The 27,236-nt window shown below is 40.7% G+C and overlaps 1 protein-coding gene and 1 long non-coding RNA gene across 9 annotated transcripts in view; one reads left to right on the top strand and one right to left on the bottom strand.

Moving 5' to 3' along the window:
- KYAT3 (kynurenine aminotransferase 3) overlaps positions 1-13,491 on the bottom strand; it is a 63,213-nt gene extending 49,722 nt beyond the window's left edge. For 2 of the 7 annotated variants that reach the window (XR_009735360.1, XM_061411345.1), the window contains exons 1-2: positions 13,063-13,483; positions 8,439-8,538 (exon numbers count right to left, since the gene is read on the bottom strand). Coding sequence is in view for 3 of the 7 variants with exons in the window: in XM_061411345.1 (XP_061267329.1) it covers positions 8,439-8,537 (99 nt within the window). In the remaining 4 variants the exon portion in view is untranslated. Of the gene's footprint in view, positions 1-8,438; positions 8,539-13,062 lie in introns of those variants that run through there. The other 5 variants (XM_061411351.1, XM_061411346.1, XM_061411348.1 and 2 more) reach the window with 5 other exon arrangements.
- The window catches only part of LOC133244322 (uncharacterized), a 25,893-nt gene continuing 9,268 nt past the window's right edge, over positions 10,612-27,236 (top strand). The window contains exons 1-3 of one of the 2 annotated variants that reach the window (XR_009735361.1): positions 10,612-11,401; positions 11,492-11,865; positions 25,980-26,115. This is a non-coding gene — a long non-coding RNA (uncharacterized LOC133244322). The remainder of the gene's footprint in view (positions 11,402-11,491; positions 11,866-25,979; positions 26,116-27,236) is intronic. The other variant, XR_009735362.1, reaches the window with a different exon arrangement.

The following is a 27,236-nucleotide window of genomic DNA, read 5'->3' as shown; positions in this document are numbered from 1 at the left end:
GGAAATATTCTATATGCTGATTGTGGCAGTGGCTTTATGGTATATACATTTAAAAATAATTATTGAGTTGTATACACTATGGTTTACTGTGCCATTATAAAGCTGATTTTAGAAAGCTGACAGGGTAGTTTCTTAGAAAACTAAAAATACTCTTACCATACAATCTAGCAATCACTCTCCTTGGTATTTACCTAAAGGAGTTGAAAAATTAAGTCCATATAAAATCCTAAACACTGATGTTTATAGCATCTTTATTCATAATTTCTAAAACTTGGAAGCAACCAGGATAGATGAATGGATCAGTTGTGGTACATCCAAATAATGGAATACCCTTCCATGCAAAAAAGAAATGAGCCATCATGCAAAGAAAAGACACTGAGGAAAATGCATATTACTAAGTGAAAGAAGCCAATTTGAAAAAGCCACATGTGTTATGATCACAAATGTATACATTCCGGAAAAGGCAAAATCAGACAGCAAAAGGATTAGTGGTTTAGAGAACTTAAGAGGGAAGGAGGGATGAATAGGTAGAAGACAGAGGATTTTTAGGGCAGTGATACTGTTCTGTGTCATACTGTAAAAATGGATTCGTGTAATTATACATTTGTCAAAACACACAGAACGCACAACACCAAGAGTGAACCCTAATGTAAATTATGGACTTTGGGTGAACATAATGTATTAAGGTAGTTTCAATGTTTGTAGCTAATACACCACTCAGGTGAGGGATGTTGATAGTAGGGGAGGCTATGCATGTATCAGGCCAGGGGATACATGGGAACTCTGTACTGCTCAATTTTGATCTGAAGCTATAAAGGCTTCCCTGGTGGCTCAGCTGGTAAAGAATCCACCTGCAATGTGGGAGACCTGGGTTCGATCCCTGGGTTGGGAAGATCCCCTGGAAAAGGAAACGGCTACCCACTCCGGTATGCTGGCCTGGAGAATTGCATGGACTATATAGTCCATGGGGTTGCAAAGAGTCAGACACGACTGAGCAACTTTCACCTACTTCACTATAATGCTCTAAAACATACAGTTTATTAAATTTTTTAAAAAATTAAAAAAAAAAAAAAAGAGCTGCCAGGATATTGTTAAATCATTTCCTCTTTCTCCCTTTGGACAAAATGCTGCCCAAGTAAGCAGACACTAACAGAATTATCTCACAGATATTAAATGTTTTCTAAGATATGGCTCTCAATTTAAAGAAGCAGACAAATTACATTATTTTGCTACTAAATGGCATAGGGAAATAACAAAATGTTTCTGTAACAGAAAAACTGAAAGTGGAAATGAAAAGTAAAGACATAGACTTAAAAGACTCAACATGATATAAAACACTTATACAGGTTACCCAGATTCAATAATGATATCAAGATTTGCCTCATTTGCTTCATCTCTCCTCCTTTTCCTTTCCTTTGGCACATATCTATACAAAATATTGATATTCTCTTGTATAACTTCAATGTCATCATCACACTAATAGTAATTCCTTAATATCATCTAATACCCAACCCACCATCATATTTCTCTGCTGCTGCTGCTGCTAAGTCGCTTCAGTCATGTCCGACTCTGTGCGATCCCATAGACGGCAGCCCACCAGGCTCCCCCGTCCCTGGGATTCTCCAGGCAAGAACACTGGAGTAGGTTGCCATTTCCTTCTCCAATGCATGAAAGTTAAAAGTGAAAGTGAAGTGGCTCAGTCTCTAAATGTCTTTAAAAATATCTCTTTACATTTCTGCTGATTGGATCAAGTCCCTAAACAAGGTCCATACATCATTCTGGTGGTTGTGCTTTTTAATGTTCTTTTCATCTCAGAGCAGTCCCTCTGAAATATGACCCACCCCCACTTTTTCCCCATGCTACTGACTTGTTGAAGAAACCAAGTCAGGAATCAAACCTGTGGTTACGACCCACATCTTGGATTTGTTTGCTTTTCCAATTCATCATATAATCTGGTCCTCAATCCACTGTATTTCCTACAATTGGAAGTCATGAGGCCTGCACTTACAGTCACTAGATTACATTCTTTCTTGAGCAGACGGAGCCAGACGTTTACAATGCATGCCAGAGCTAGAAAGAGATAAATGTGGTATTTTGACCTTGGGCAAGATACTAAACCTATTTAACCCTCCACATGTAAAAAGGATTATAGCAAATCATAACATGAAGAATTTTGTAAATAAAAAGTGAAATAATAAGGGGACTGGATCAAGATGACATGAAGCTCAACTCCCCTAACAAACACATCAAAAATACATCCACATGTGGGACAATTCTCATGGAAGACTAACTGGAAACTGACAAAAGAATACCTATACAACCAAAGCTGTAAGAAAGATTTCCATCTAATGGGGTAGGATGGAAAAAAAGCTTAGGGTTGGGAGCTCTGCGACAGTGAGGGATCTGAACGATCTGAGAGAACTTTTACCCAGCGGACCAAGCATATTGAGTCACAGACTGGGTGTCCCAGTCTCAGGATCTTACATGGAGGAGACAAGCCCCCTGGCTACAGGGAGAATTGTTGAAACAGACAGAAGGGCTGGAGAAGCCTAGACTCTACCCATGAAGAGTATATGGTGGTGACCTGCCAATAAGCAGGGCAGAGAGACCTCCACACTGGTGGCTGCTGGCTCCAGACATTTCCTAACCCAAGCAGGAAGAAGACGTCAGCCCCACCCACTCCACATGAGAGCCTAGCACTGGATCTGGGCCAGATAGGTCCTGGGAGAAGACTTTACTTAGGAATACAGATGGTGTAGGGGCCTGGGGCATGGTTGAACTAGAATGGTGGCCCTTGTTAGCACTTACTTCTGCAGCACCTGGGAATCTATGTGACTCGCATGATGGGGTCCCCTTCCTAGCCATGTGAGTATACCAGCACTACCCACCATACCAGAACTCAACACTGGATGTGGGGCAGACACGTCCCAAGTGAAGACTGCCACAGAGGCAGCCCAGGTCTCTGGTGGCAGCATTGTCACTTCATTTCCTACAGCCACAATGCCTTGACCCCAGTTCCAGTCAACTGAGTGCCTGGCTTGCCCACTCCATGCCAGAGCCTTGCACTAGATCAGTGATGATCACAAGGGGGAATGGACACTGGAGCCGCAGATACCTATTCAGGAGGCCCGCCAGACTTCTCTGAGTACACAGAAGGCCTCACCTTCTCCAGCAATCCCCTCCTGTAGGGCAGGGCACATACTCAGGGGAATGGAGTCTGACTGAGCCCAAACCTCAGGGCTTCTACTCTAACAACTAGGGAGCAGACCCTGCCCCTGACAGGGTGGCAAAGCTGCAGAGCAACAGGAAGTCCTGTGTCACACACTGCACAGGCTTTAGATCCAACTTCAACCACAATCCCTAACAAAGAGATAGAGGCCAGCACACCAGGAGGAGAGACCTGATATCCATATCAAAACCAGCCCCTGCACCAAAAGACAGTCTACACAGGGTTGCTCCAACATGAAAATACCCCTACAGGACCACAACAGATAACCGTTTCAGTTCACAGAGACAGAGAAAGTTAAGTAAAATGAAAAGGTAGAGGAAATTCTCCCAATTAAAAGAGGAAGAGAATTCCTTAAAAGAATAAATAATGAAAAAGACAATTGTGTGTGTGTTCTCAGTCACTTAGTCACGTCTGACTCTCTGCAATCCCATGGACTGTAGCTCACCAGTGTGAGTCAGTTGCCAGTTCCTACTCCTGGAGATCTTCGCCACATGGGAATCAAACCTGTGTCTCTTCTATCTCTGGCATTGGCAGAGTCTTTATCACTGGGCCACCTGGGAAACCTGATAGTCGGTCTACCAGACACCGAATTCAAAGAGTTAGTATAAGAATGCTAACTGAATTAAGAAAGAGAATTGGTCGAAACACAGATATTTCAACAAAGAACAATAGAACCTATAAAGAAGACCCAATCAAAAATAGATAAGTGAATTTCTGAGATAAAAAGCACTATAGAAGCAATGAATAGCTGTCTTAAATTACAAGAAGAAATGATCTGGAAGATAGAATAAATCACCCAAACAACAAACAGAAAAAGAAAAAAGAAAAAAAAGAAAGCAACATACAAGATTAATAAAATATAAAGTGTGCCAACCTTTGTATAACAGGAGTTCTAGAAGGTGAAGAAAAACAGAAGGGGATCAAAATGTATTTTAAGGAAGTATGGCAGAAAAATTTCCAACCCTAAAGAAGGAAACAGATATCCAGGTACAGGAAGCACAGAAAATCCCCCAAAAGATGAACCTATACAGACACACAGTAAGACAGATAATTAAATGGCAAAAGCAAAAGAGAGAATCAAAAGGCAGCAAGGGAAAAAGAAAGAATCATGTACAAGGGAACACCTATAAGATTATCAACAGGTAGTTCAGTTCAGTTGCTCAGTTGTGTCCGACTCTTTGCAACCCCATGGACTATAGCACGCCAGGCTTCCCTGTCCATCACCAATTACCGGAGCTTGTTCAAACTCATGTCTATCAATAGCCAGAGGACCCAAATAAAATACAAAATCAAAGACAGGAAATCTCAATACCACAGAGATTAAAAAAAAAATCAAAAGAGAATACTATGAATGGTTATACGCCAACAAATTGGACAACTTAGAAAAAAATGGACAAATTTCTGGACCCACATGGCTTGCCAAGACTGAGTCAAAAAGAATTTAACCAGACCAATCACTAGAAGTGAAATAGAATCTGTAATAAACAAAACTCCCTTCATTCCCTGGTGGCTCAGTGGTAGAGAATCCACCTGTCAATGCAGGATACAAGGATTCGATCTCCGTTCTGGGAAGATCCCACATGCTGCAGAACAACTAAGTCCATGTGCCACAACTACTGAGCCTGTGCTCCAGAGCTCAGGGACTGCAACTGCTGAAGTCTGGGCGCTCTAGAGTCTATGCTCTGAAACAAGAGAAGCCACCACAACGAGAAGCCGTTGAACCACAACTAGAAAGTAGCCCCTGCTCACTGCAACGAGAGCAAAACTGCATGTAGCAATGAATACCCAGCACAGCCACAAATAAATTACATTAAAAAGGAAAAAAACTCTCCTCAAACAAGTCTAGGAACTGATGGCTTCAGTGGGAAGTTCTACCAATCAAATAAAGAAGAACTTATTCTTTTCAGAGCATTCCAAAAAAAAAAAAATGAAAGGAAGAGGGAAAACTCCCAAGTTCACTCTACATTGCCACCATTACTCTGATACCAAAACCAGACAGTCATTAACAAAACAAGAAAATTATTACAGGCCAGTATTGATGGGCAGGGAGGCCTGGTGTGCTGCAATTCATGGGGTCGAAAAGAGTCGGACACGACTGAGTAACTGATTTGATCTGATCTGATCTGATCCTTGATGAATACAGAGGCAAAAATCCTCAACACAATACTAGCAAACAGAATCCAATAATACATACAAAGGATCACACACCATGATCAAGTTGGATTTATTCCAGTGTTACATAGATAATTCAACACATACAAATCAATGTGATACATCATTTCCACAACAGGAAACACAGAAACCACATGTATTCTCAATAGCTGCAGAAAAAGCATTTGACAAAACACAACATGAATTCATGATAAACACTCTTCTTAAAGTGGGTATAAAGGGTACATATCTCAACATAATACAGGTCATTTGTGACAAACCAATGTAATATTCAACACTGAAAAGCCGAAAGCATTCCTGCTAAATTCAGGAACAAGACAAGGATGCCTAATCTCATTGCTTTTATTTAACACAGTATTGAAAGTCATTGACACAGCAGTCAGACAAGAAAAATAAAATAAAAAATTGGAAGGGAAGAGGTCAATTTGTCAATAGTTGTAGATGACATGATACTCTGTAACAGAGAACTCTAAAGTCTCCACACAAAACCTATTAGAACTAAAAAATGAATTCAGCAAAGTTGCAGCATACAAGATTAATACACAGAAATCGGTTGCTCTTTTAGTCACTAATAATGAAATATCAGAAAGCAAAAGTAAAAAAACTCCCATTAAAAACCACATCAAAAACATAAAGACCTAATAAGAAACTTACCAAGGAGGTGGAGACTTGGAATTGAAGATGATTTAATTAAATGAAAAGATATCTTGAGCTCTCGGAATGGAATACTTAATATTCTTAAAGTGGCCATAGTACCCAAAGCAATCTATAGAATTTCTATCAAAAATATACATGACATTTTTCATAGAACTATAACAAATAGTCTTAAATTTACATGAGACCACAAAAGATCCAGAATTGACAACACAATCCAGAGAAAAAAGAAAAAAGCTGAAGGTATAACCCTGCTAACTTCAGACTATACTAGAAAGTGACAGTAAGCAAAACAGTGTGGTATTGATACAAAAACAGATACACAGGTTAAAGGAAGAAACTAGAGAGTCCAGAAATAACCCACTCAGCTTTGATCAGCTAATCTACATAAAGGAGATAAGATCATACATGGAGAAAAGACAATCTCTTCAATAAGTGGTGCTGGGAAAACTGGACAGCCACATGTAAAATAATTAGATTAGAACATTCTCTCAAACCATATACAAAACAAACTCAAAATGGCTTAAAGACCTAAATGTAAGACACGATACAATAAAATACTCAGAAGAGAACATACGTAAAACAGTCTTTGACATAAGTCAGAGCAATATTTCCTTAGTCTCCCAAGGCAAAAGAAATAAAGGAAAAAATTAACAAATGGGACCTAATCAAAATTAAGTTTTTGCACAGCAACGGAAACCATTAATGAAATGAAAAGACAACCTACAGAATGGGAAAAAATACTTGCAAATGATGAAACCAACAAGGAGTTAACACCCAAAATATACAACCAGCTCACACAACTCAGTATCAAAAAAACAAAAACCCAATCAAAAAATGGGCAGAAGACCTGAATAGATATTTTTCCAAAGAAGATATATAGAGAGATGGCTACTAGGCACATAAAAAGATGCTCAACATCACTAGCTAACAGAAAAATGTAAAACAAAAGCACAATGAGCTATCAACTAATAGTGATCAGAAGGGCTATTATCAAAAAAGTCTATAAATAATAAATGTGTAGAAAAAGGAAGCTTTGTACCCTTTGGTAGAAATGTAAATAGCTATAGCCAGTAAGGAAAACAGTATGGAGGTTCCTTAAAAAATTAAAAATAAAACTACTATATGATCCAGCAATTCCACTCCTGGGTGTATACCTGGGGGGCGGGGCGGGGGGTGGGGTGGGCGGAAACACCTCTAATTCAAAAGGATGCATGCTTCACAGTATCACTCTTTATAACAGCCAAGCCATGGATGGCAACCAAGCACCATCAACAGATGACTGGCTTAAGAAGATGTGGTACATATACAATGGAATATAACTCTCTATAAAAAATAATGAAATACCAACATTTGCAGCAATGTGGATGGACCTAAAGAATATTATGCTTAGTAAAGTAAATCAGAGAAAAACAAATACTATATGATAGCACTTATATGTGGAATCTAAAAACTAATTAATCTAAAAACAAACTTGTGGTTATCAAAGTGGGTGGGGTGAAATGAGGAGTGTGTGATTAACAGACAGAAACCACTATACAGAAAATAGATAAGCAATAAGGATTTGCTGTATAGCACAGGGAATTATACCCAATATTCCATAATAATCTATAATGGAATAAAACCTGTTTAAAAAAAAAAAAAACTGAATCACTATGCTGTATACCTGAAACTAACACAATATTGTAAATCAACTATATTTCAATTGAAAAAAAAAATAGAGATAATGAATAAAATGCCCTGCACTATGCCTAACAAGGCTATGGTTTTTTCAGTGGTCATGTATGGATGTGAGAGTTGGATTATAAAGAGCTGAGTGGTGAAGAATTGAAGCTTTTGAACTGTGGTGTTGGGGAAGACTCTTAAGAGTCCCTTGGACTGCAAGGAGATCCACCCAGTCCATCCTAAAGGAGATCAGTCCTGGGTGTTCATTGGAAGGACTGATGTTGAAGCTGAAACTCTAATACTTTGGCCACCTGATGCGAAGAGCTGACTCACTGGAAAAGACCCTGATGCTGGGAAAGACTGAAGGCGGGAGGAGAAGGGGACAACAGAGGATGAGATGGTTGGATGGCATCACTGACTCAAGAGTTTGGGTAAACTCCGGGAATTGGTGATGGACAGGGAAGCCTGGCGTGCTGCAGTCCATGGGGTCGCAAAGAGTCGGACATGACTGAGTGACTGAACTGATGCCTGACACAGACAGGCAAACAGCTATCTAGTGAAAGTCAGTTCTAGCTAATGACAAGAGATCATTTCAGCTTATATAACACAAATACTCATTTTAATAAAATAATTACAAAATAGCCATGAAAAATTGTCTTTTTCAAACACTGCAGAATATGTGCAATTTTATTTCTATAAGTGATTAAGCAATACCTACAGCAGAAGTAGAGAGTCCAAGGATTTTTGAAGCCCAAACTGTCTTCAGGAATTTAGGTCTACAGCTAAGGGTGCAGAGTCTCTCCCAGGCCAAAAACATGCTACAGAATAAAAGACAAAAATTTAAAGGGAGTAAACGTATACTTATACCACTATTAAACACAGCTACCTGACAGACCACAACCTTGTATAAAACAGAAATTAACTTTTTCTATAGCTGAGTTTTCTTTCTATGATATAATCTCTTATCACGAGAAATGTTCTAATTATTCCAACAGAATTCTTCCTTATACAAATTTATACATGTGTCATTTTAAACTAGATCTGTAAGGATATGGTGAATTTAAAAAATAATTTAAATTATTTTTTACCCTACTTCAGGGCATTAAACTACAGGAAGTAAAAGTTCCATTTCTAGTGGCCATAAAATCCAGAACGTTTCAATCTAAGAACTACTGAAACTCAGAATTATCTGGAGAAGTCACTAGTAAAAGCACAATTCATAACAGTAAATTAACGTTGTTAAAAGCAGGTTATTTAGAAAGCTGTTTGAAAAGGACTATAGTAGGTCCTTGAGAAATAAAAAGATTATATGAATGAATCTTTCCTTATTTATTCAGATGGTACTTCCCTCAACAATTCTATAATTGGCAAGCCCCATTAAGAGATTCCAGCTATGACTAGCAGGCATGCATTCTGAATTACTTCTCTACCTGATTCTGAATTATTTCTCTACCTATAAGGAAATTATTATCACTATGGGTCAATAGAAGGAGATCAAAGCAAAACGGACTTCTCTTATCATACTGCCACGTACAAGTGAAAGAATTCAGGGCAGTAGAAACTTCCCATAAGGTTTTACTCCAACAATATTCTATCAGTGGAGGGCATTTCCTTTATATCTAATAATCAAGCTTTAAAAAAAAAAAAAGACATACTTTATGGATTCAAACCGACTACTGAAACTAATTATGAATCTCCTTAATTTACCAAAATTTGAAGGCTACAGAAAGCTTTAGATGTGAAAAATAACATATTTGATGTTTCTAAAAAATAAAATAGAAAATCCTGACCTTGTCAACAAAATCTCAGCTTAAATGACAGCCTCTTAGCCATTCTACATCACATGAGCCTAGGTTAACTCTGCAAAGCACTTTGGCTGACAACTCACTCATTTGGTAATTTAATGTAAGTGCCGTGAGTAGGGGCCTGGTGTGTTTAGTTCACTTCTCTGGTACACAGGAGGCATATTATAAATAAATGTGTCAAGTGAATGAATACATAAAATCACCTTATAAATTAATGATTTAAGTGAACTATTTATAATGAGTCCTTTTATGAAATAGTGATTCCTTTGTAAATAACGACTTATGTTTCTTTCAAGTCAAAAAAGAAATAAAAGTGAAGTCGCTCAGTCATGTCTGATTCTTTAGGATTCCATGGACTGTAGTCTACCAGGCTCCTCCATCCATGCGATTTTCCAGGCAAGAGTACTGGAGTGGGTTGCCATTGCCTTTTCCGGGGAATTTTGCCAACCCAGGGATCGAACCCGGGTCTCCCACACTGTAGGTGGATGGTTTACCATTTGAGCCACCAAGGAAGTCTCTTTCAAGTCAAAGTTTTCTTACATCAAGAAATACCTGGGGAGAGAGACATTCTTAGAGAGTTAAAGCTGAGAGAATTCTGTACAAACAGGCCTAGTTAAAATAATTCTTATCTTCCTTTAAATCTCCCCATATTTTTTCGTTACTTTTCCACAATGGTCTCTCTTTGTTCAACCTGCCTTAAAACCATTTGGTTTTGTCACTTCTTTGGGTCTTCATTTTCTCACAAAAGCGTCTGTGTCACACAGAACTTAAACTAAATGTGTGCTTTTCTCCTGTTAATCTGTCTTATGTCAGTTTAATTCTCGGCCTCAGCCAAAAGCCATTAAGAGAATAGGCAATATTTCTCTCCCATAGTACAAAATGATTATTTTAATTTTTCCAACATTCCTCTAACAGATAACCCTCTGTAGTCTAAGCAGATGACCATGTTTTCTATCAGAGAGAAAATAGAAGCCATCAGATGGGAATTTTTCAACTTGCCCACATCTAAAAAAACTAAACTGAAAAAATTCCCTTTTTTTCTTCCTATTATAATAAAGTGATCCTGCTACAAAAGAACAGTCTCTCCTCCCACGACTTGGATGCTATTTCTCTCCCTTGCTCAATTGACTATTACCATTCTCTTCTATATATTCATCTCTCCTAGTTAAAAAGATGTAATTTTATTGACTGTCCCTTTTCCCGAATCTATACTTCTTAGCCCAGGGCAATCTAACATTTGTACTGATTACTCCACAGAGGCAGCTCTGGCCTAAGTCAATTTTGACCTTCATATTGTTAAATTCAGTGGACATTGTGAAATTCTTACTTTTCTTGAGTTCTCTGCAGCTTTATATCTGCTGGTTAAGCCCTATCTCCTTCCAGAAACACCCTGTTCCCTTGGCTTTTGACACACTACAATCTCTTTTTCCTCCCACGTCGAATGACGAAATTCCTCAGTGCCCAGATACAGGCTCGATTTTCTTCTCACTCATTACTCTCACTAGGTAATTTTGTTGTAGAAGGAATCGTGGGAGCATCAGTGAAAAATTGGCTCCAAAGAAATCTAAGCAGGCTAATATACACATATTCAGAATCTCTAAGACTTATTATTTCTTTCGTACTTTAAACAAACACTTTTTGAGCAACAGTTTAAAGCAATTAACCTTCCCTATACATATTCACTAATAAAAACATCTGAGATATCACTGAAAAGTTGGAAAAAATAAAAAGGTTATTTTTATTTAAAATAAAAATAAAAAATTAAACACCATATGGCTTTTATTTTTGAACATTTCACTTTTTTTCTCATTTATACTTAAAAACGATGCTCTGTGAAGAAAATCAGGAAATTGTGAATCAGTGTCATCTAGTAAATGTGAGTATGGCATATTATACATAAGATAAATTCCACTGTAATGTAGGCATGATCAATAGAAAATTCAATTATTTATTATCTTTGGTGTAGACTGCTTAAAATGAAGATACTGAAGGTATGTGTGGTGCATCTGGAAGTGACCTGAAGTTGAGAAGGCTGATGAACTGCTACAGAATCCAGAGCCAAAAGGTGAGTATGCTAAGTCACTTCAGTCGTGTCCAACTCTGTGCGACCCCATAAACGGCAGCCCACCAGGCTCCCCGTCCCTGGGATTCTCCAGGCAAGAACACTGGAGTGGATTGCCATTTCCTTCTCCAGTGCGTGAAAGTGAAAAGTGAAAGTGAAGTCTCTCAGTCGTGTCCGACTCCTAGCGACCCCAGGGACTGCAGCCCACCAGGCTCCTCCGTCCATGGGATTTTCCAGGCAAGAGTACTGGAGTGGGGTGCCACTGCCTTCTCCAAAAGGTGAGTAAAGCAATCCAAATGACTGGTAAAAAGTTTGAAGCTCTGGGCTTAAAATCCAAATGATGAATTTGTAACCACTTTATATACTGGGGAGGAGAGACAGGAAGAGATGCAGTGAATTTCACAAGTCCACAAAGTCCAGGTTAACTGCAAGCTCAAGGAAGATTAATGTATGCCTGCCAAAAGAGCTAGTGCTAATTAATGTACAAAACAGGTTAAAAGTCTGATCAAAAGTTTATTTCCACTTCTTGCTCTGCATGTTAGTTCACTTCTAGAATGTTTCTAAGGCTTACTGATACAACAGAAGGAAAGTAGGAGGTGAGTAAATAAGGTACTGGCCGGGAAAGTACAGTGGGAATAATAAACCTCAAAGCCTGAACCAAGAATGGAAAAATCAGCCATACAGAGCCGGTATAAGACAGGAGACATGAGCCTGAAATTGTTGAAAAGCTGTTTTGTGAAAACGGAATTCTAGTAATTATTAACTTCTGCAGAGGGCAGTAATATGCTGCTTGGTTTAAGTTGGCAGGAGTTCGGTTTTAGGCCCACGTGAGTTAAAACTTAGTAACGGTGGGTGCGCAGCCAGGTGTGGAAGGAGCCTGCTGGCCGGCTCACGTAGAGGTGGAGGAGACGAGCGCCGGCAAGACTGTACTAGGCGCGGGGCTCCAAAAGCACCAGATGGGACCGTTTTCCTTTTATCTAAAAACCATGGGTTCCACTAGAGTCATATGTTGTAAGTTAGCAGCCCGTTTCCTTTTTTATTGAGAATCTCGGTTACGGATCAACTGGAGTCGGTATCAGCTTCCTACACCGTTTACAAAACATCCAAATTGCAAAATCAAGCGCAAAAAGGGCAGACGAGGACCGGGGTCCCGGGGTCCCACTTTAGAAGGACAGCACTTCGGTGCCATTCCCTCTCCGTAGCGAACTCTCAAACTCCAGCGCTGACCCTTTGCAACGAGGCCCGCAGTCCACCGAAGCCGGGAGTCAAGAGGCCCAACTCCGAGCTCCCGCCCCAGTTCGGGAAGGCGAGTCCGAATCCTGAAGGAAATCCAACCCCTGCTCTTCCTCCAACCTCGCCAGTCGCGCGGCCCGGCAGCGCAGCCTAACCGATCTCCCACCTCATCTCGCTCCCCGTGGCTCTGAGCCAAAACGGCAACCATCACCCCCTAAATACTCTTCTAGCGCCCCACTGACCTTTCTCGCGCGAACACTTCGCTTTCCGGAGCTCAAGTCCCGCGAGGGCTCGAGAGCCTGATGGGGCGGGATTCGGGCTTAGGGGCGGAGCCTGAACGGAGATTGACTGGAGTCGCGGACTGGAAGCAATTGAGTAGGGGCGGGGGTGAAGTGGGCGGCGAAAGGTCAGGAGAGAGTAAGCCCGCAGGATGGAGCTTCGCTGCGATGTGATCAGGATTGTCTGTGGGGCTTGGATTCGGACGCGATTTGCTATGCGGACAGCCGGGACTGGGGACTGCACCAGGCAAGTGGAGACGCGGAGCCAGATCTGAGCTGCTGAATAGAGGCGGTTCTGGTTAAGGGGTGGGATGGGGCGGGGGGTTGTCTAAAGCCGGGATTGGGTATGTAATTTAGGTCCACAGCTCTAATTGGATGTATGTGACCGATTGGTTTGGGGCGGGTTCTAGGGAAGGATTGATTTGGAAGAAAGGGCGAGAGGTGGGGCCGCAGGACTTAGATGAGGGGAAGGCTGTAGTTAGAATGGTATTAGAAGGTGCCAGAGAAGGCAAGGCTAAAGAGAGTGTGCAAAAGGGTTTGTACGTGTATTTATCACCTGTGGGGGTGGGGGTGGGGGTGGGGTGGAGGGTTGAACAAAAAAGCACAAAGGAACTTCACCTTCCTGAACAGTAAAACGAGTTCGATTAGAGAATTGAAAATGTAATGTGATATGAAACTGAAAAGGAAAGTGACACAACGGTGAAGGAGAAAAATCGGCTAAAAGAAAAAGGAACACCATGAATTACTCATCTATTGAGGGCGGTGTTTAGTGAAAGGAGAGGTTCTGGTAAGAATTGAGTTTCATAACTAGATTTTTCTTCCTTTCCTAATTTAAGAAAACAAGTGGATAGAAGGAGTGGGAAGGGCTGCTGCTGCTGCTAAGTCGCTTCAGTCGTGTCCGACTCTGTGCGACTCCAGAGACGGCAGCCCACCAGGCTCCCCCGTTCCTGGGATTCTCCAGGCAAGAACGCTGGAGTGGGTTGCCATTTCCTTCTCCAATGTATAAAAGTGAAAGTGAAGTCTCTCAGTCGTGTCCGACTCTTGGCGACCCCATGGACTGCAGCCCACCAGGCTCCTCCGTCCATGGGATTCTCCAGGCAAGAGTACTGGAGTGGCTTGCCATTGCCTTCTCCAGTGGGAAAGGCAGTAGTTTGTTATTCAACTACAGAGGAGAGAACAAAGATAATCTTTGGTTGAGGGAATCTACTCTGCAACTAGGTACCAGGAGACTCTGAAGTTGATTAGGTGGGTGGAGAAATTACTGTGTATAGTAGGGAATCTACCCCAAACTGTGAGCTACTGTGAGGCACATTGGTTTGTCAGTACTCTCCACCAAGAGGCCACAAGGAACACACCTGTAGTTAAAAGGTTGGGTTTATTACTCCTTGCATAGAGGGAGAGCTTACATCTTGGGCAACTGTGGGTTGTTTCAATAACAAACTGGTAGATGAGACCTAGAGGATTTGGGCTTATACTGAGTGATTTGGGGGGAGGGTCCAAGGAAATGGAGATTTATGCTGTTTTGGGTGCTGTCAGGAAGTGGGCATAATCATTAGATTGGGTATCATACCTCATGTAGAAGAAGGGAGGAAAATTTCAAAGCTAATTTCATAATTGATAAAAAGCAGTGTTTTTGCTAGTCAGGAGAGGAGGAGGTTTGCTGTTTTGGTAGTTGGCAGTGACCTTGTTTTATCTGAGTTTAGGCGCAATTATTGCTTGAGCTTGTCTGTTGTGTCACTTTGTCGTAATTGGAGAGTGGCTGTCTGATGTTAGTATTCTGTCAGATTGCTATATTTTACCGGGAAACATCTGGGCTAGTTCCTAACAACACTGAAACCTTAAGGGTAAGTTTCAGTTCAGTCCCTTATAACAGGTACTGGTTTTTTGTTTTTCTCAGATTTAACAAATACATGAATTGACAGCATAGATGCCGAGCCTTCTGGGGGTAATGGGGCACAGAAAGTGTCTCAGACCTTAAAGAGGAAGAAACAGACAATAATCAAATAAATACATACATTGACTTCAGATGGTGATAAGTGCTCTGAAAGAAACAATGAGGGTTGGATACTGCAGATAGTTTAAATATGATAGTCAGGAAGTCTTTTTTGAGAAGGTAACATTTAAACCAGAACTGAATGATAAAGAGGCAGCCTTGCCAAAAGTAATTCTGGAAAGGAAAATAGCAGTTGAAAAGGCTCTGATATATGAGTAAACTTAGCAAGTGAGGAGAGAGGCCAGTATGTCTAAAACACAGTAATCCAGGGGAAAGTCCTTTCAGATTAGGATGGAGAGGAAGACAGGGACCAGATCATGCAGATGAAGACCACAGAAAGTTTTGACTTTATATTGACGTAGCCATTGGAAAACCTTAAGCAGAGGGATAAAGTAATCTTAGTCACATTTAAAATAAACACTCGAGTTCCTTTGGAGAAGAGACTTGTCGTTGGGCCCAGAGCAGAAGCAGAAAGATCTGTGGAGGTTGTTAGAGGGAGAGATGATATTTTCTGGGCTCAAGTGGTGGCAAAGGAGGGAAAGAGCGCTAAGGGTCACGATGTTTGTTCTGCTGACATCTACTTACTCCTCTAGGTCAGCTCTACCCTCCACAGTCACCTGTGGCCCTAACGGTCCAGGAGCAAGCGATGAGAATGAAGACAGAACACGAAATCTGGTGCAATGGATCAGGGGACATGCAGCCTCTATTGGACTGAGGTGCAGAGTCCACTCTGAGTCCAGCTTTTATTCCTAATTGCAGACTGCAAGACTTTTTTTTTAATCTTATCTTTCCCAAGACACTACACTGACATAGTCCAGATCTCTTCGTTTTTACCCCAGGCCGTTCCCTTTTGGGCTAGTCTCGGGAACAATCAGCAAGTGGGTAGGCAGCGTTCATGCCTGATGCCGACCCAGTGTTCCAAGGTCTATGCTTTCATGATCCCAGTCATACTCCCTTTTGGGTCTGGCCTTGGGGTTTGTAACAAGGAGATTATTCTTAAGAAAAACATGAAAGATAATCATTAACATAGTTTCTTAATATATGCTGTTTTTCCAGGTGCTAATTCTGTGGAATTTCCCAAGGATGTGAAAGTACACTATTAGGGATTCCCACTACAGTCACCTCTGCCTAGTTTCTCCTGACTTGGATCTTCTCTGTTTACACTCTTCAGAGTATAAACTGCCAATCTCTTGCTGAAGTGAAGGAGAACCGGTTATTGGGGGTGAATGAACTTGCTGTGGGGATCTGGTGATCTAGTTCTTTGTTAGAAAGGACTTTAAATGACCCTCCTGTGTTTAATCCTGAATCTTTGGAGAGTTCTGGCGGGGTAAGTGTAGTTGCTTTCTTGACTTTCTTTGTGACTGCTCTGGGATTCAGGTTTTTAATCTGCTCTAAATGTCTACCTGCCTATTTGCTTTCTAACATCTTTAGTCTTGCTGTCATGTCACTGTATTCCCCCTGTTTTGGCTCTTACAGGGTTATGGCTTAACAGAACTGCCTCATTGTTATTTCAGTGGGGTTTAAGTAGAGAGATCTCTAGTCTTTCCCATTCTATTGTTTTCCTCTATTTCTTTGCATTGATCACTTAAGGAAGGCTTTCTTCTCTCTCCTTGCTATTCTTTGGAATTCTGCATTGAGATAGATATAGCTTTCCTTTTCTCCTTTGCCTTTCACTTCTCTTCTTTTCTCAACTCATTGTAAGGCCTCCTCAGACAACCATTTTGCCTTTTTGCATTTCTTCTTCTTGGGGATAGTTCTGATCACTGCCTCCTGTACAATGTTAGGAATCTCCATCCATAGTTCTTTAGGCAGTCCATCAGATCTAATCTCTTGAAAATTTTGTCACTTTCACTGTATAGTTGTAAGGGATTTGATTTAGGTCATACCTGAATGGTCTAGTGGTTTTCCCTACTTTCTTCAGTTTAAGTCTGAATTTGGAAATAAGGAGTTCATGATCTGAGCTACAGTGAGCTCCCGGTCTTGTTTTTGCTGACTATATAGAGCTTCTCCATCTTTGGCTGCAAAGGGTATAATCAATCTGATTTCGGTATTGACCATCTGGTGATGTCCATGTGTAGAATCGTCTCTTGTGTTGTTGAAAGAGGGTGTTTGCTATGACCAGTGCATTCTCTTGGCAAAATTCTGTTTGCCTTTGCCCTGCTTCATTTTGTACTCCAAGGCCAAACTTGCCTGTTACTCCAGCTATCTCTTGACTTCCTACTTTTGCATCCCAGTCTTCTATGATGAAAAGGAGATCTTTTGTGTGTGTGTTTGTGTTACTTCTAGAAGGTCTTATACGTCTTCATAGAACCATTCAACTTCAGCTTCTTCAGCATTACTGGTCGGGGCACAGACTTGGATTACTGTGATGTTAAATGGTTTGCCTTGGAAAGGAAAAGAGATCATTCTGTTGTTTTTGAGATTGCATCCAAATACTGCATTTAGGACTCTTTTGTTGACTATGAGGGCTACTCCATTTCTTCTAAGGGATTCTTGCACACAGTAGTAGATATAATGGTCATCTGAGTTAAATTCACCCATTCCAGTCCATTTTAGTTCACTGATTCCTGAAATGTCTATGTTCACTCTTGCCATCTCCTGCTTGACCACTTCCAATTTACCTTGATTCATGGACCTAACATTCCAGGTTCCTATGCAATATTGTTCTTTATAGCATAGGACGTTACTGCCATCACCAGTCACATCCACAACTGGGTGTTGTTTTTACTTTGACTCAGGCTCTTCATTCTTTCTGGGGCTATTTCTTCATTCTTCTCCAGTAGCATATTGGGCTATGAGGATTTCATCTTTCAATGTCTTATCTTTTTGCCTTTTCATACTGTTCATAAGATTATCAAGGCAAGAGTGCTGAAGTGGTTTGCCATTCCCTTTTCCAGGGAACCATATTTTGTCAGAACTTTCCACCGTGACCTGTCCATTTTGGGTGGCCTTACATGGCATGGCTCATAGTTTCATTGAGTTAGATAAGGCTGTGATCCAAGTGATCAGTTTGGTTTGTTTTCTATAATTGTAGTTTCCATTCTTTCTGCCCTCTGATGGGTAAGGATATGAGGCTTGTGGAAACTTGCAAAGATGGGTACAATAAAGGACAGAAATGTTATGGACCTAACAGATATTAAGATATTATCTTAATATATAATATATCTGTTATATATAATAGATATCTTAATATCTATCTTAAGATGTTAAGATAGAAGATATTAAGAAGAGATAGCAAAAATACACAGAAGAACTATGCAAAAAAGATCTTCGTGACCAGATAACCACGATTGTGTGATCACTCACCTGGAGCCAAATATTCTGGAGTGCAAAGTCAAGTGGGCCTTAAGAACCATCACTATGAACAAAGCTAGTGGAGGTGATGGAATTCCAGTTGAGCGATTTCAAATCCTAAAAGACGATGCTGTGAAAGTGTTGCAATCAATATGCCAGCAAATTTGGAAAACTTGAGCAGTGGCCACAGGACTGGAAAAGGTCAGTTTTCATTCCAAGGCCAAAGAATGTTCAAACTACCACACAATTGCACTCATCTCACACGCTAGTAAAGTAATGCTCAAAATTCTCCAAGCCAGGCTTTAACAGTAGGTGAACCATGAGCTTCCAGATGTTCAAGCTGGCTTTAGAAAGGCAGAGGAACCAGAGATCAAATTGCCAACATCCGTTGGATCATAGAAAAAGCAAGCAAACTCCAGAAAAACATCTACTTCTGCTTCATTGATTATGCCAAAGCCTTTGACTGTGTGGATCTCAACAAACTGTGGAAAATTCTTCAAGAGATGGGAATAACAGACCACCTGACCTGCCTCCTGAGAAATCTGTATGCAGATCCAGAAGCAACAGTTAGAACCAGACACAGAGCAAGGGACTGGTTCCAAATTGGGAAAGGAGTATGTCAAGGTTGTATGTCATCACCTTGCTTATTTAACTTATATGCAGAGTACATCATGTGAAATGCTGGGCTGGATGAAGCACAAGCTGGAATGAAAACTGCTGGGAGAAATATCAATAACCTCGGATATGCAGATGACACCATCTTTATGGCAGAGAGTGAAGAGGAACTAAAGAGCCTCTTGATGAAAGTGAAAGAGGAGAGTGAAAAAGCTGGTTTAGAACTCAGCCTTCAAAAAACTAAGACCATGGGATCCAATCCCATCACTTCATGACAAATAGATGGGGAAACAATGGAAACAGTGAGAGACTTTATTTTTTTGGTCTCTAAAATCACTGCAGATGGTGACTGTAACTATGAAATTAAAAGACTCTTGCCCCTTAAAGGAAAGGCTATGACAAACCTAGATAGCACATTAAAGAACAGAGACTTGACTTTACAGACAAAGGTCCGTCTAGTCAAAGCTATAGTTTTTCTAGTAGTCATGTATGGATATGAGAGTTGGACCATAAAGAAGGCTGAGCACCGAAGAATTGATGCTTTTGAACTGTGGTGTTGGAGGAGACTCTTGAGAATTCCTTGGACTGCAAGGAGATCCAACCAGTCCATCCTAAAGGAAATCAGTCCTGAATATTCATTGGAAGGACTGATCCTGAAGCTTAACTCCAATACTTTGGCCACCTGATATGAAGAACTGACTCATTTGAAAAGACCCTGATGCTGGGAAAGATTGAAGGCAGGAGGAGAAGCAGCCAACAGAGGATGAGATGGATGGATGGCATCACCAACTTGATGGACATGAGTTTGAGTATGTTCCAGGAGATGGTGAAAGACAGGGAAGCCTGGCATGCTGCAGTCCATGGGGTCACAAAGAGTCAGACAGGACTGAGTGACTGAAGTGACTAAGTAGAGAGGGAGCATAAGTATGTTTGATTTGTTGTTACTGGTTTTTATGCAGGTTCATTAAGTGATTGAAAGACCAAATGCTGGGCATTCAAATATTTGTGATATGTTAAGCAGTATATGGAGAAGGCAATGGCACCCTACTCCAGTACTCTTGCCTGGAATATCCCATGGATGGAGGAGCCTGGTGGGCTACAGTCCATGGAGTTGCTAAGAGTCGGACACGACTGAGCGACTTCACTTTCACTTTTCACTTTCATGCACTGGAGAAGGAAATGGCAACCCACTCCAGTGTTCTTGCCTGGAGACTCCCAGGGACCGGGGAGCCTGGTGGGCTGCCGTCTCTGGGGTCGCACAGAGTCGGACACGACTGAAGCAATGCAGCAGCAGCAGCAGCAGCAGCAGCAGCAGCAGCAAGCCGTGTATTATTCTTTGTAGTCATGTTGCCTTTTGAAAGAGCTATATAAGTTACTCCTTTGAACTAGAAAGGAGTCACATATAGCTAATGAGTGTACTTATATCTTATGCTCATTTGTTTTCTGAATAAAAAGGCAGTATCTCCCAAGGGCTTCCCTTGTGGCTCAGCTGGTAAAAAATCCACCTACAATGCAGGAGACCTGGGTTCTATCCCTATTTTGGGAAGATTCCCTGGAGAAGGGAAAGGCTACCCATTCCAGTATTCTTGTCTGGAGAATTCCATGAACTGTATAATCCATGGGGTCACAAAGAGTTGGATACGACTGAACGACATTCACTTCATGTTATTTCATCTCCTTTATGGAGATAAAGCCTTTTCCATTGCCTCCTGCTGCTGCTGCTGCTGCTAAGTCGCTTCAGTCATGTCCGACTCTGTGCTATCCCATGGACTGCAGCCTACCAGGCTTCTCCGTCCATGGGATTCTCCAGGCAAGAACACTGGAGTGAATTGCCATTTCCTTCTCCAATGCATGAAAGTGAAAAGTGAAAAGTGAAAATGAAGTCTCTCGGTCGTGTCCAACTCTTAGCGACCCCATGGACTGCAGCCTACCAGGCTTCTCCATCCATGGGATTTTCCGGGCAACAGTACTGGAGTGGGGTGCCATTGCCTTCTCCTTCCATTGCCTCATAGAGAAGACTAAAAATATTCTGAGATACAGCAGAGAGAAGGCAATATAGCCTGCTTGGCAAGCCAAACTGTGTGGATCAGATCTCAACTGTGCAGTTTTCTAGCTGTATAACCTTGGACGAGTTACTTCATATCTCTATGCTTCAGTTTCCTTATCTGTAGGATGTAGATTATAGAATCTTTACTTATAGTGCTATTTTGAGGATTGAATGACTCCATAGACCTAAAAAAAAAAAAAAAAAAGCTTAGAACTGTCATTTCTTCCTAAGTTCTGTACAATTGTTCCTTAAGATAAAAGGAAAGAGAGTCTTTAGGATGGGGCTGCTAGTTATGCCCAAATATTTAGTGTTCTTTTCTTCTGTAGCAGTACTACTCCCAAATTTCAGCAGAGTATTTGGATGCTTGCTTAAAGACTGCATTCCCAGTCTCTGTTGTAGCTGATGAGCCATAGGATATAAGTGGAAGCTGTCTGTGCTGTTTCTAGGAAATGCCTTGAGCACCCCTATTGATCTCTAGGTTAGCGGTTTCTCTGACAGTTTGAGTGCAGAAATGTTGGCTATTTGAACCCCCAGGTGGAATCTTCAAGTTGAAGATTGTAGAAAAATGGGTGGGAGAGAAGGAGCCTGAGCTTTAATATCATGAAGCCACCATTCTAGCTCTGGGCCTCTTATATTGACGTAAGAGAGAATTCAACCTCAATTTTGTTGAACTCCTTCATATAGGTTTCCTGATGTGCAGTCATAGTACTGCTGTGATGGTTTATTGACCCCTCTTGTTTGCTGACCAAAGGCACTTCACTTTACATGGACCTTCCAGATGACCATAGAGTAACAGAGGGGAGAACAAAGTGAAAGATATTAGCAATGCCTTATAATCTGGAAATGCTTCTCAAGTGGCATTTGTCCCTTGTAGGTACTAGGGGTCAGGCAGGCAGAACTAACTTCTTCCTTTACTCATAATCCTAGAGCACTACTAGGACGGACCTTATCCAGGAGAAAATGACAACTGAGTCTAAGTTTGCAAGTGTCTAGAACCTTTCCCATCTTACATTCCTCCTGCTATAAAGAGTTATGTTCTTGAAAGTTGCTGAGAGTAAATCTTAAGCATTTTCAACATACACACACACACACACACACAGAGAAGAATTAACTATGTTAACTGTGTGAGGGAGATGTATGTGTTAATTATCTTGGTCTCCTTAATCATTCTACAGTGTATATGTATATGGAATCACCATGTTGTCTGCTTTAAATGTATACAACTATGTCAAAAAAGAGTTATGTTTAGTTTTCAGTCTCATGCAGCTATTTTAAATGGATTTCTTTGTGTGTGCATGTATATTATTACAGTAAATTAGTGTTTTTTTGGCCAGATTATGATAGCTGTACAAACATTAGCTTAAACATTTCAAAAATTATAGTAGAAAGATTGGCCAGCATAACTATGTATCTATTTTTTATATTTGTTTGTCTACCTGTGTACCTTCTCAAATACACATTTGGCAGCATTTATAGCAATTTGGACTGATGCTGAAGCTGAAACTCCAATACTTTGCCCACCTCATGTGAAGAGTTGACTCATTGGAAAAGACCCTGATGTTGGGAGGGATTGGGGGCAGGAGGAGAAGGGGACGACAGAGGATGAGATGGCTGGATGGCATCACCGACTCGATGGACATGAGTTTCAGTAAACTCTGGGAGTTGGTGATGGACAGGGAGGCCTGGTGTGCTGTGGTTCATGGGGTCGCAAAGAGTCGCACATGACTGAGCAACTGAACTGAACTGAACTGAATAGCAATTCAATTATTAACATGGTTACTGAGGATGAGAAAGTCTTCACATTTGTGGGCAATTTTTAAAAAGCAAAAATGAATTGTGACTTTACAAATCAGTTGGGTAATAAAAATTCATTCAGGGTTTCCGTGGTGGTCCAGTGGTTAAGAATCTGCCTGCCAATGCAGAGGACACAGGTTTGATCCCTGGTTGGGGAAGATTGCACATGCCACAGGGCATCTAAGCCTGTGTGACGCAACTGCTGAGCCTAAATGCCAAAACTACTGAAGCCCGTGCTCCTGGAGCCTGTGCTCTGCAACAACAGAAGCCACTGCAACAAGAAGACTGCACACCACAGCTAGAGAAAGCCTGTGCACAGCAATTAAGACCCAGCACAGGCAGAAATAAATATTTTTTTAAAAATTCATTCAAAACATGGGGACCATGTGTAAGGTATAACAATAAAAATTGTGCTGGTAGAGACATTATGCCCTTCAAGACATGGGTTAGGTGTGTGGCTTCTGGCTAATGGTATTAGAAAATGCTGCTACACAAGTATCACTGTGTTAGACCCTGGTAGAAATTGCTTTTCTCAGCATGGTGTTTTTCTTCCTTTCTCAGTCTGACTTTGCCTCTGGAATTCCTGGATCACACTGGAGCTTTTCAGCCTTCAGAGGCCCCTCTCTTAAGGGCTCTCGGCAGGTTCTCAGCTCCTGTCCTTTTCCCCTCAATTTGTCCTGGTGTGCAGTGTCCTTTTGGCAATGCTGCTGGTCCAAAGTCAGTACTTCATGCTTTATGCCAGGTAGTTCCCCAGAGCGATGGCAGACATAAACTGACACCTAGTTCTCTAGGTCTCTAAAGAAGGGATAATGAAGAAATCCTTTGTGGAGAGAAAGAAGGAGAAGATTCACTCCTAAATGGTACAAGGATACAAATGGCTATCAAAGCCTGGAAACATTCCATATGATGCTAAATAATCAAATGGTAAACTTTCAGGGAAAAACATCAGAAATGCAGTTGGGATGATAAATGCTGTGTATAAAATATTCATTCATGTGTTTAAAAATTCTTATTGTATGGGAGGGTTTACTATGTATTTGACAGCCTTCTAGATCCTGATGATTCCATAATAAACAAAATAGAGAAAGTTTCTGCCCATCTGGAGCTTATATTTTACTGAGGGAGTTAGGCAATAAATATGTACAAAATTAAGAGGTTTCAGGAGTGATAAAATATGAAGAAGAAAATTTAAAATACTGGCCACTAGATGGGGCTCGTTGCCTTTTTAATTTCTTTCACCAATTGCCTCAAAAAGATAGAGAAGCTGAGTGCATGACACACTGTGTTATGTTTTGGGGCCCTGTGATAGACCCTTTGTTTCCAAAGTTTGTTTCTCTTTCTATTTCTCCCTCCCAATTTTGATTTTTTCCTACTAGTTGATTGATAAGGGGAAACCTAGTTAAGACATAGTATGGCATCATCTGAGATATCTTGGTGTAGGTGGTTAGATCAACTCATTCCAAATCATAGAAATGCCCTCCCCTCAATTTCCTGGGTATTTAATTTCCTGTATTTATTTGTTTAATACCTGTGTTCATCATTAGACTGTTAGCTCCTTAAGAGAGAAACTTCAACTGTGTTTTGCAGTCCTTGGCAGTGTACCTGGTAGGTCCTTAACAAATATTTTGAATGGATGAATCCCTTTAGTCTGAGCAATTCCTGTTTTCCACATAGTCTCATCTAACTTTTCTTCTTGTTGTTCAGTCACTCAATTGTTTCTGACTCTTTGTGACCATATGGACTGCAGCATGCTAGTCTTCCCTGTCCCTCACCATCTCCTGGAACTTGCTCAAACTCATGTCCATTGAGTAGGTGATGCCATTGAACCATCTTGTACTCTGTAATCCCCTTCTCTTCCTGCCTTCAATCTTTCCCAGTATCAGGATCTTTTCCAGTGAGTTAGTTCTTCACATCAGGTGGACAAAGTATTGGAGTTTCAGCCTCAGCATCAGTTCTTCCAATGAATAGTCGAGATTGATTTCCTTTAGGATTGACTGGTTTGACGTCCTTGAAGTCCAAGGGACTCTCAAGAGTCTTTTCCAGCATCACATTTCAAAAGCATCAATTCTTCGTTGCTTGGCTTTAGAGTCCACCTCTCACATCCATACATGACTACTGGAAAAACCATAGCTTTGACTGTATAGACCTTTCTCGGCAATGTGATGTCTCTGCTTTTTAATATGTTGTCTAGGTTTGTCATAGCTTTTCTTCCAAGGAGCAAGCATCTTTTAATTTCATAGCTGCAGTCACCATGTGCAGTGATTTTGGAGCCCAAGAAAATAAAGTTAGGCCATAAATCTAACTTTCTAGAGGGATTGTTTTGGAGTTAGGTTGGAAAAAATCTCCATAATAAAAACTGGGCGAGTTTGCCTATCTTGTGTTCTGTGACTGGCTCTCTGTCAAGGATCTCCCAGTGGGATGGGAAGAGTGAGATATGTGTGTTTGTATATGGCAGGCAAATGATTTGGCATTTTGAGTTCTAACCCAAATTTTTTCCTCTTTTAATTTGGATAAAATCCCAACACAACAATGGACATATTTTTAGTTCTCCTTGGAACTTAGTCAGTGTTAGGCACATGCTTTTGTCAGGGCTGACTCTAGAAAAGGGTCTTAAACCTTCTACTTTGCAGTGAGTGGAAGGGTTATTGTAAAAACTCCTAGGGAGATGGAATCTATCCTGTAATCTCTTGGTATTTAATTGGTTTTCAACTTAGAGAACATGTACAGGTTTTGTTAGATTTATACCTTAAGTATTTCATTTTTTGGTAACTATTATAAATGGCATTAATTTTTCAGTTTTGGTCTCCTGTGTTCATAGCTTGTATATAGAAATACAGTTGAAGATAGATTTTTGTGTGTTGATCTTGTATGTTACAACCTTGTAGAACTCACTTATTAGTTCTAAGAGGTCAGTTTCCTGAGACTCTCTATATGGATGATCTTGGTGAGAATAAGGACATTTGATTTTATTCTTTCTGATCTAAATGCCTTTTCTTGCCATATTATGCTAAGACTTTCAGTGTAACATTGAACCAGAGTGGTGAGACAGACACTGACACCCTTGCTTTATCCTTTAGTAGGGGCCAAGTACTCAGTTTTTTCATCATTAAACTGATGTTAGCAATATGTTTTTTGTAGATGCCGCCGATCAGCTTGAAGAAGTTGATTTTTACTCCAAGGTTGCTGGGAGTTTTATCATGAAAGGTGTTTTGTCAAGGTTTTTCTGCATCTATTTATATAATTAAGTGGTTTTCTTTCTTCATACTGTTATATGGTGAGTTACATTAATTTATTTTTGAACCACTCTTGCATTCACATTATAAACCCCACTTGATTGAATTTCCTTATGTTTATATATTGCTGGATTTGACTTGTTAATATTTTGTTGAGGATTTTTACATATATTTTAATGAGGTTAATGGTCAGTAGTTGTTTTTTTTTTTTTTTTTGAGCTGTTTTTGTCTGATCATGGTACCAGAATAATGCTTTTTGTAAAATAAATTGGGAAATCTTTCCTCTTCCATTTTAAATTGGTGTTATTTTTTTCTTTAAATTCTTGATAAAATTCACTATTCTTAAGGGACCATCTGGACCTATAGAATTGTTTCCCAGAAGTTTTCAAATGTTTATTGAGGTATAAAGTTCAAAAGTTTATTGAGGTATAATGGGCCTATAGAGAGCTGCATACATTTAATGTGTAAATCTTGATGAGTTTGTGCATATGCAAATACTGATGATACCATCACTACAATCAAGACAGTTGACATTTCCAACACCTCTCATAAACTCCTTCCCATCTCTTCTTCTGAGATCATGAATCCGACACCACACACCGTAAGCTTGAGACACCATAAGACTCTTAAGAGTCCCTTGGACAGCAAGGAGATCCAACCAGTCCATCCTAAAGGAAATCAGTTGAATATTCCTTGGAAGGACTGATGTTGAAGCTGAAACTCCAATACTTTGGCCACCTGATGTGAAGAGCTGACTCACTGGAAAAGACCCTGATGCTGGGAAAGATTGAAGGCAGGAGGGAAGGGGACGAGAGAGGATGAGATGTTTGGATGGCATCACCTACTCAGTGGACATGAGTTTGAGCAAGCCTCAGGAGTTGGTGATGAACAGGGAAGCCTGGTGTGCTGCAGTCCATGGGGTTGTAAACAGTTGGACTCGACTGAGCGATTGATCTGAACTGAACTGAACTGAACCTCTTTTTCAGAGATCATGAATCCGACACAGTTCACTGAAAGCTATTGGTTTCAACTTTATATACACTCCTATTTCACAGAGCATTGTTTTCCAGCCAGTGCCTGTAAGCTGGCTTCCCTTTTCCCTGGAGCAGAGCTCTGATGGACTGTTGTGTTAGACACCACCCACTTCTGTCCTCTCCCTCTT

The sequence above is a fragment of the Bos javanicus genome, chromosome 3, assembly GCF_032452875.1.
Source record: "Bos javanicus breed banteng chromosome 3, ARS-OSU_banteng_1.0, whole genome shotgun sequence".
Taxonomy (NCBI): domain Eukaryota; kingdom Metazoa; phylum Chordata; class Mammalia; order Artiodactyla; family Bovidae; genus Bos; species Bos javanicus.
This window is presented reverse-complemented; position numbering and strand designations above follow the sequence as displayed.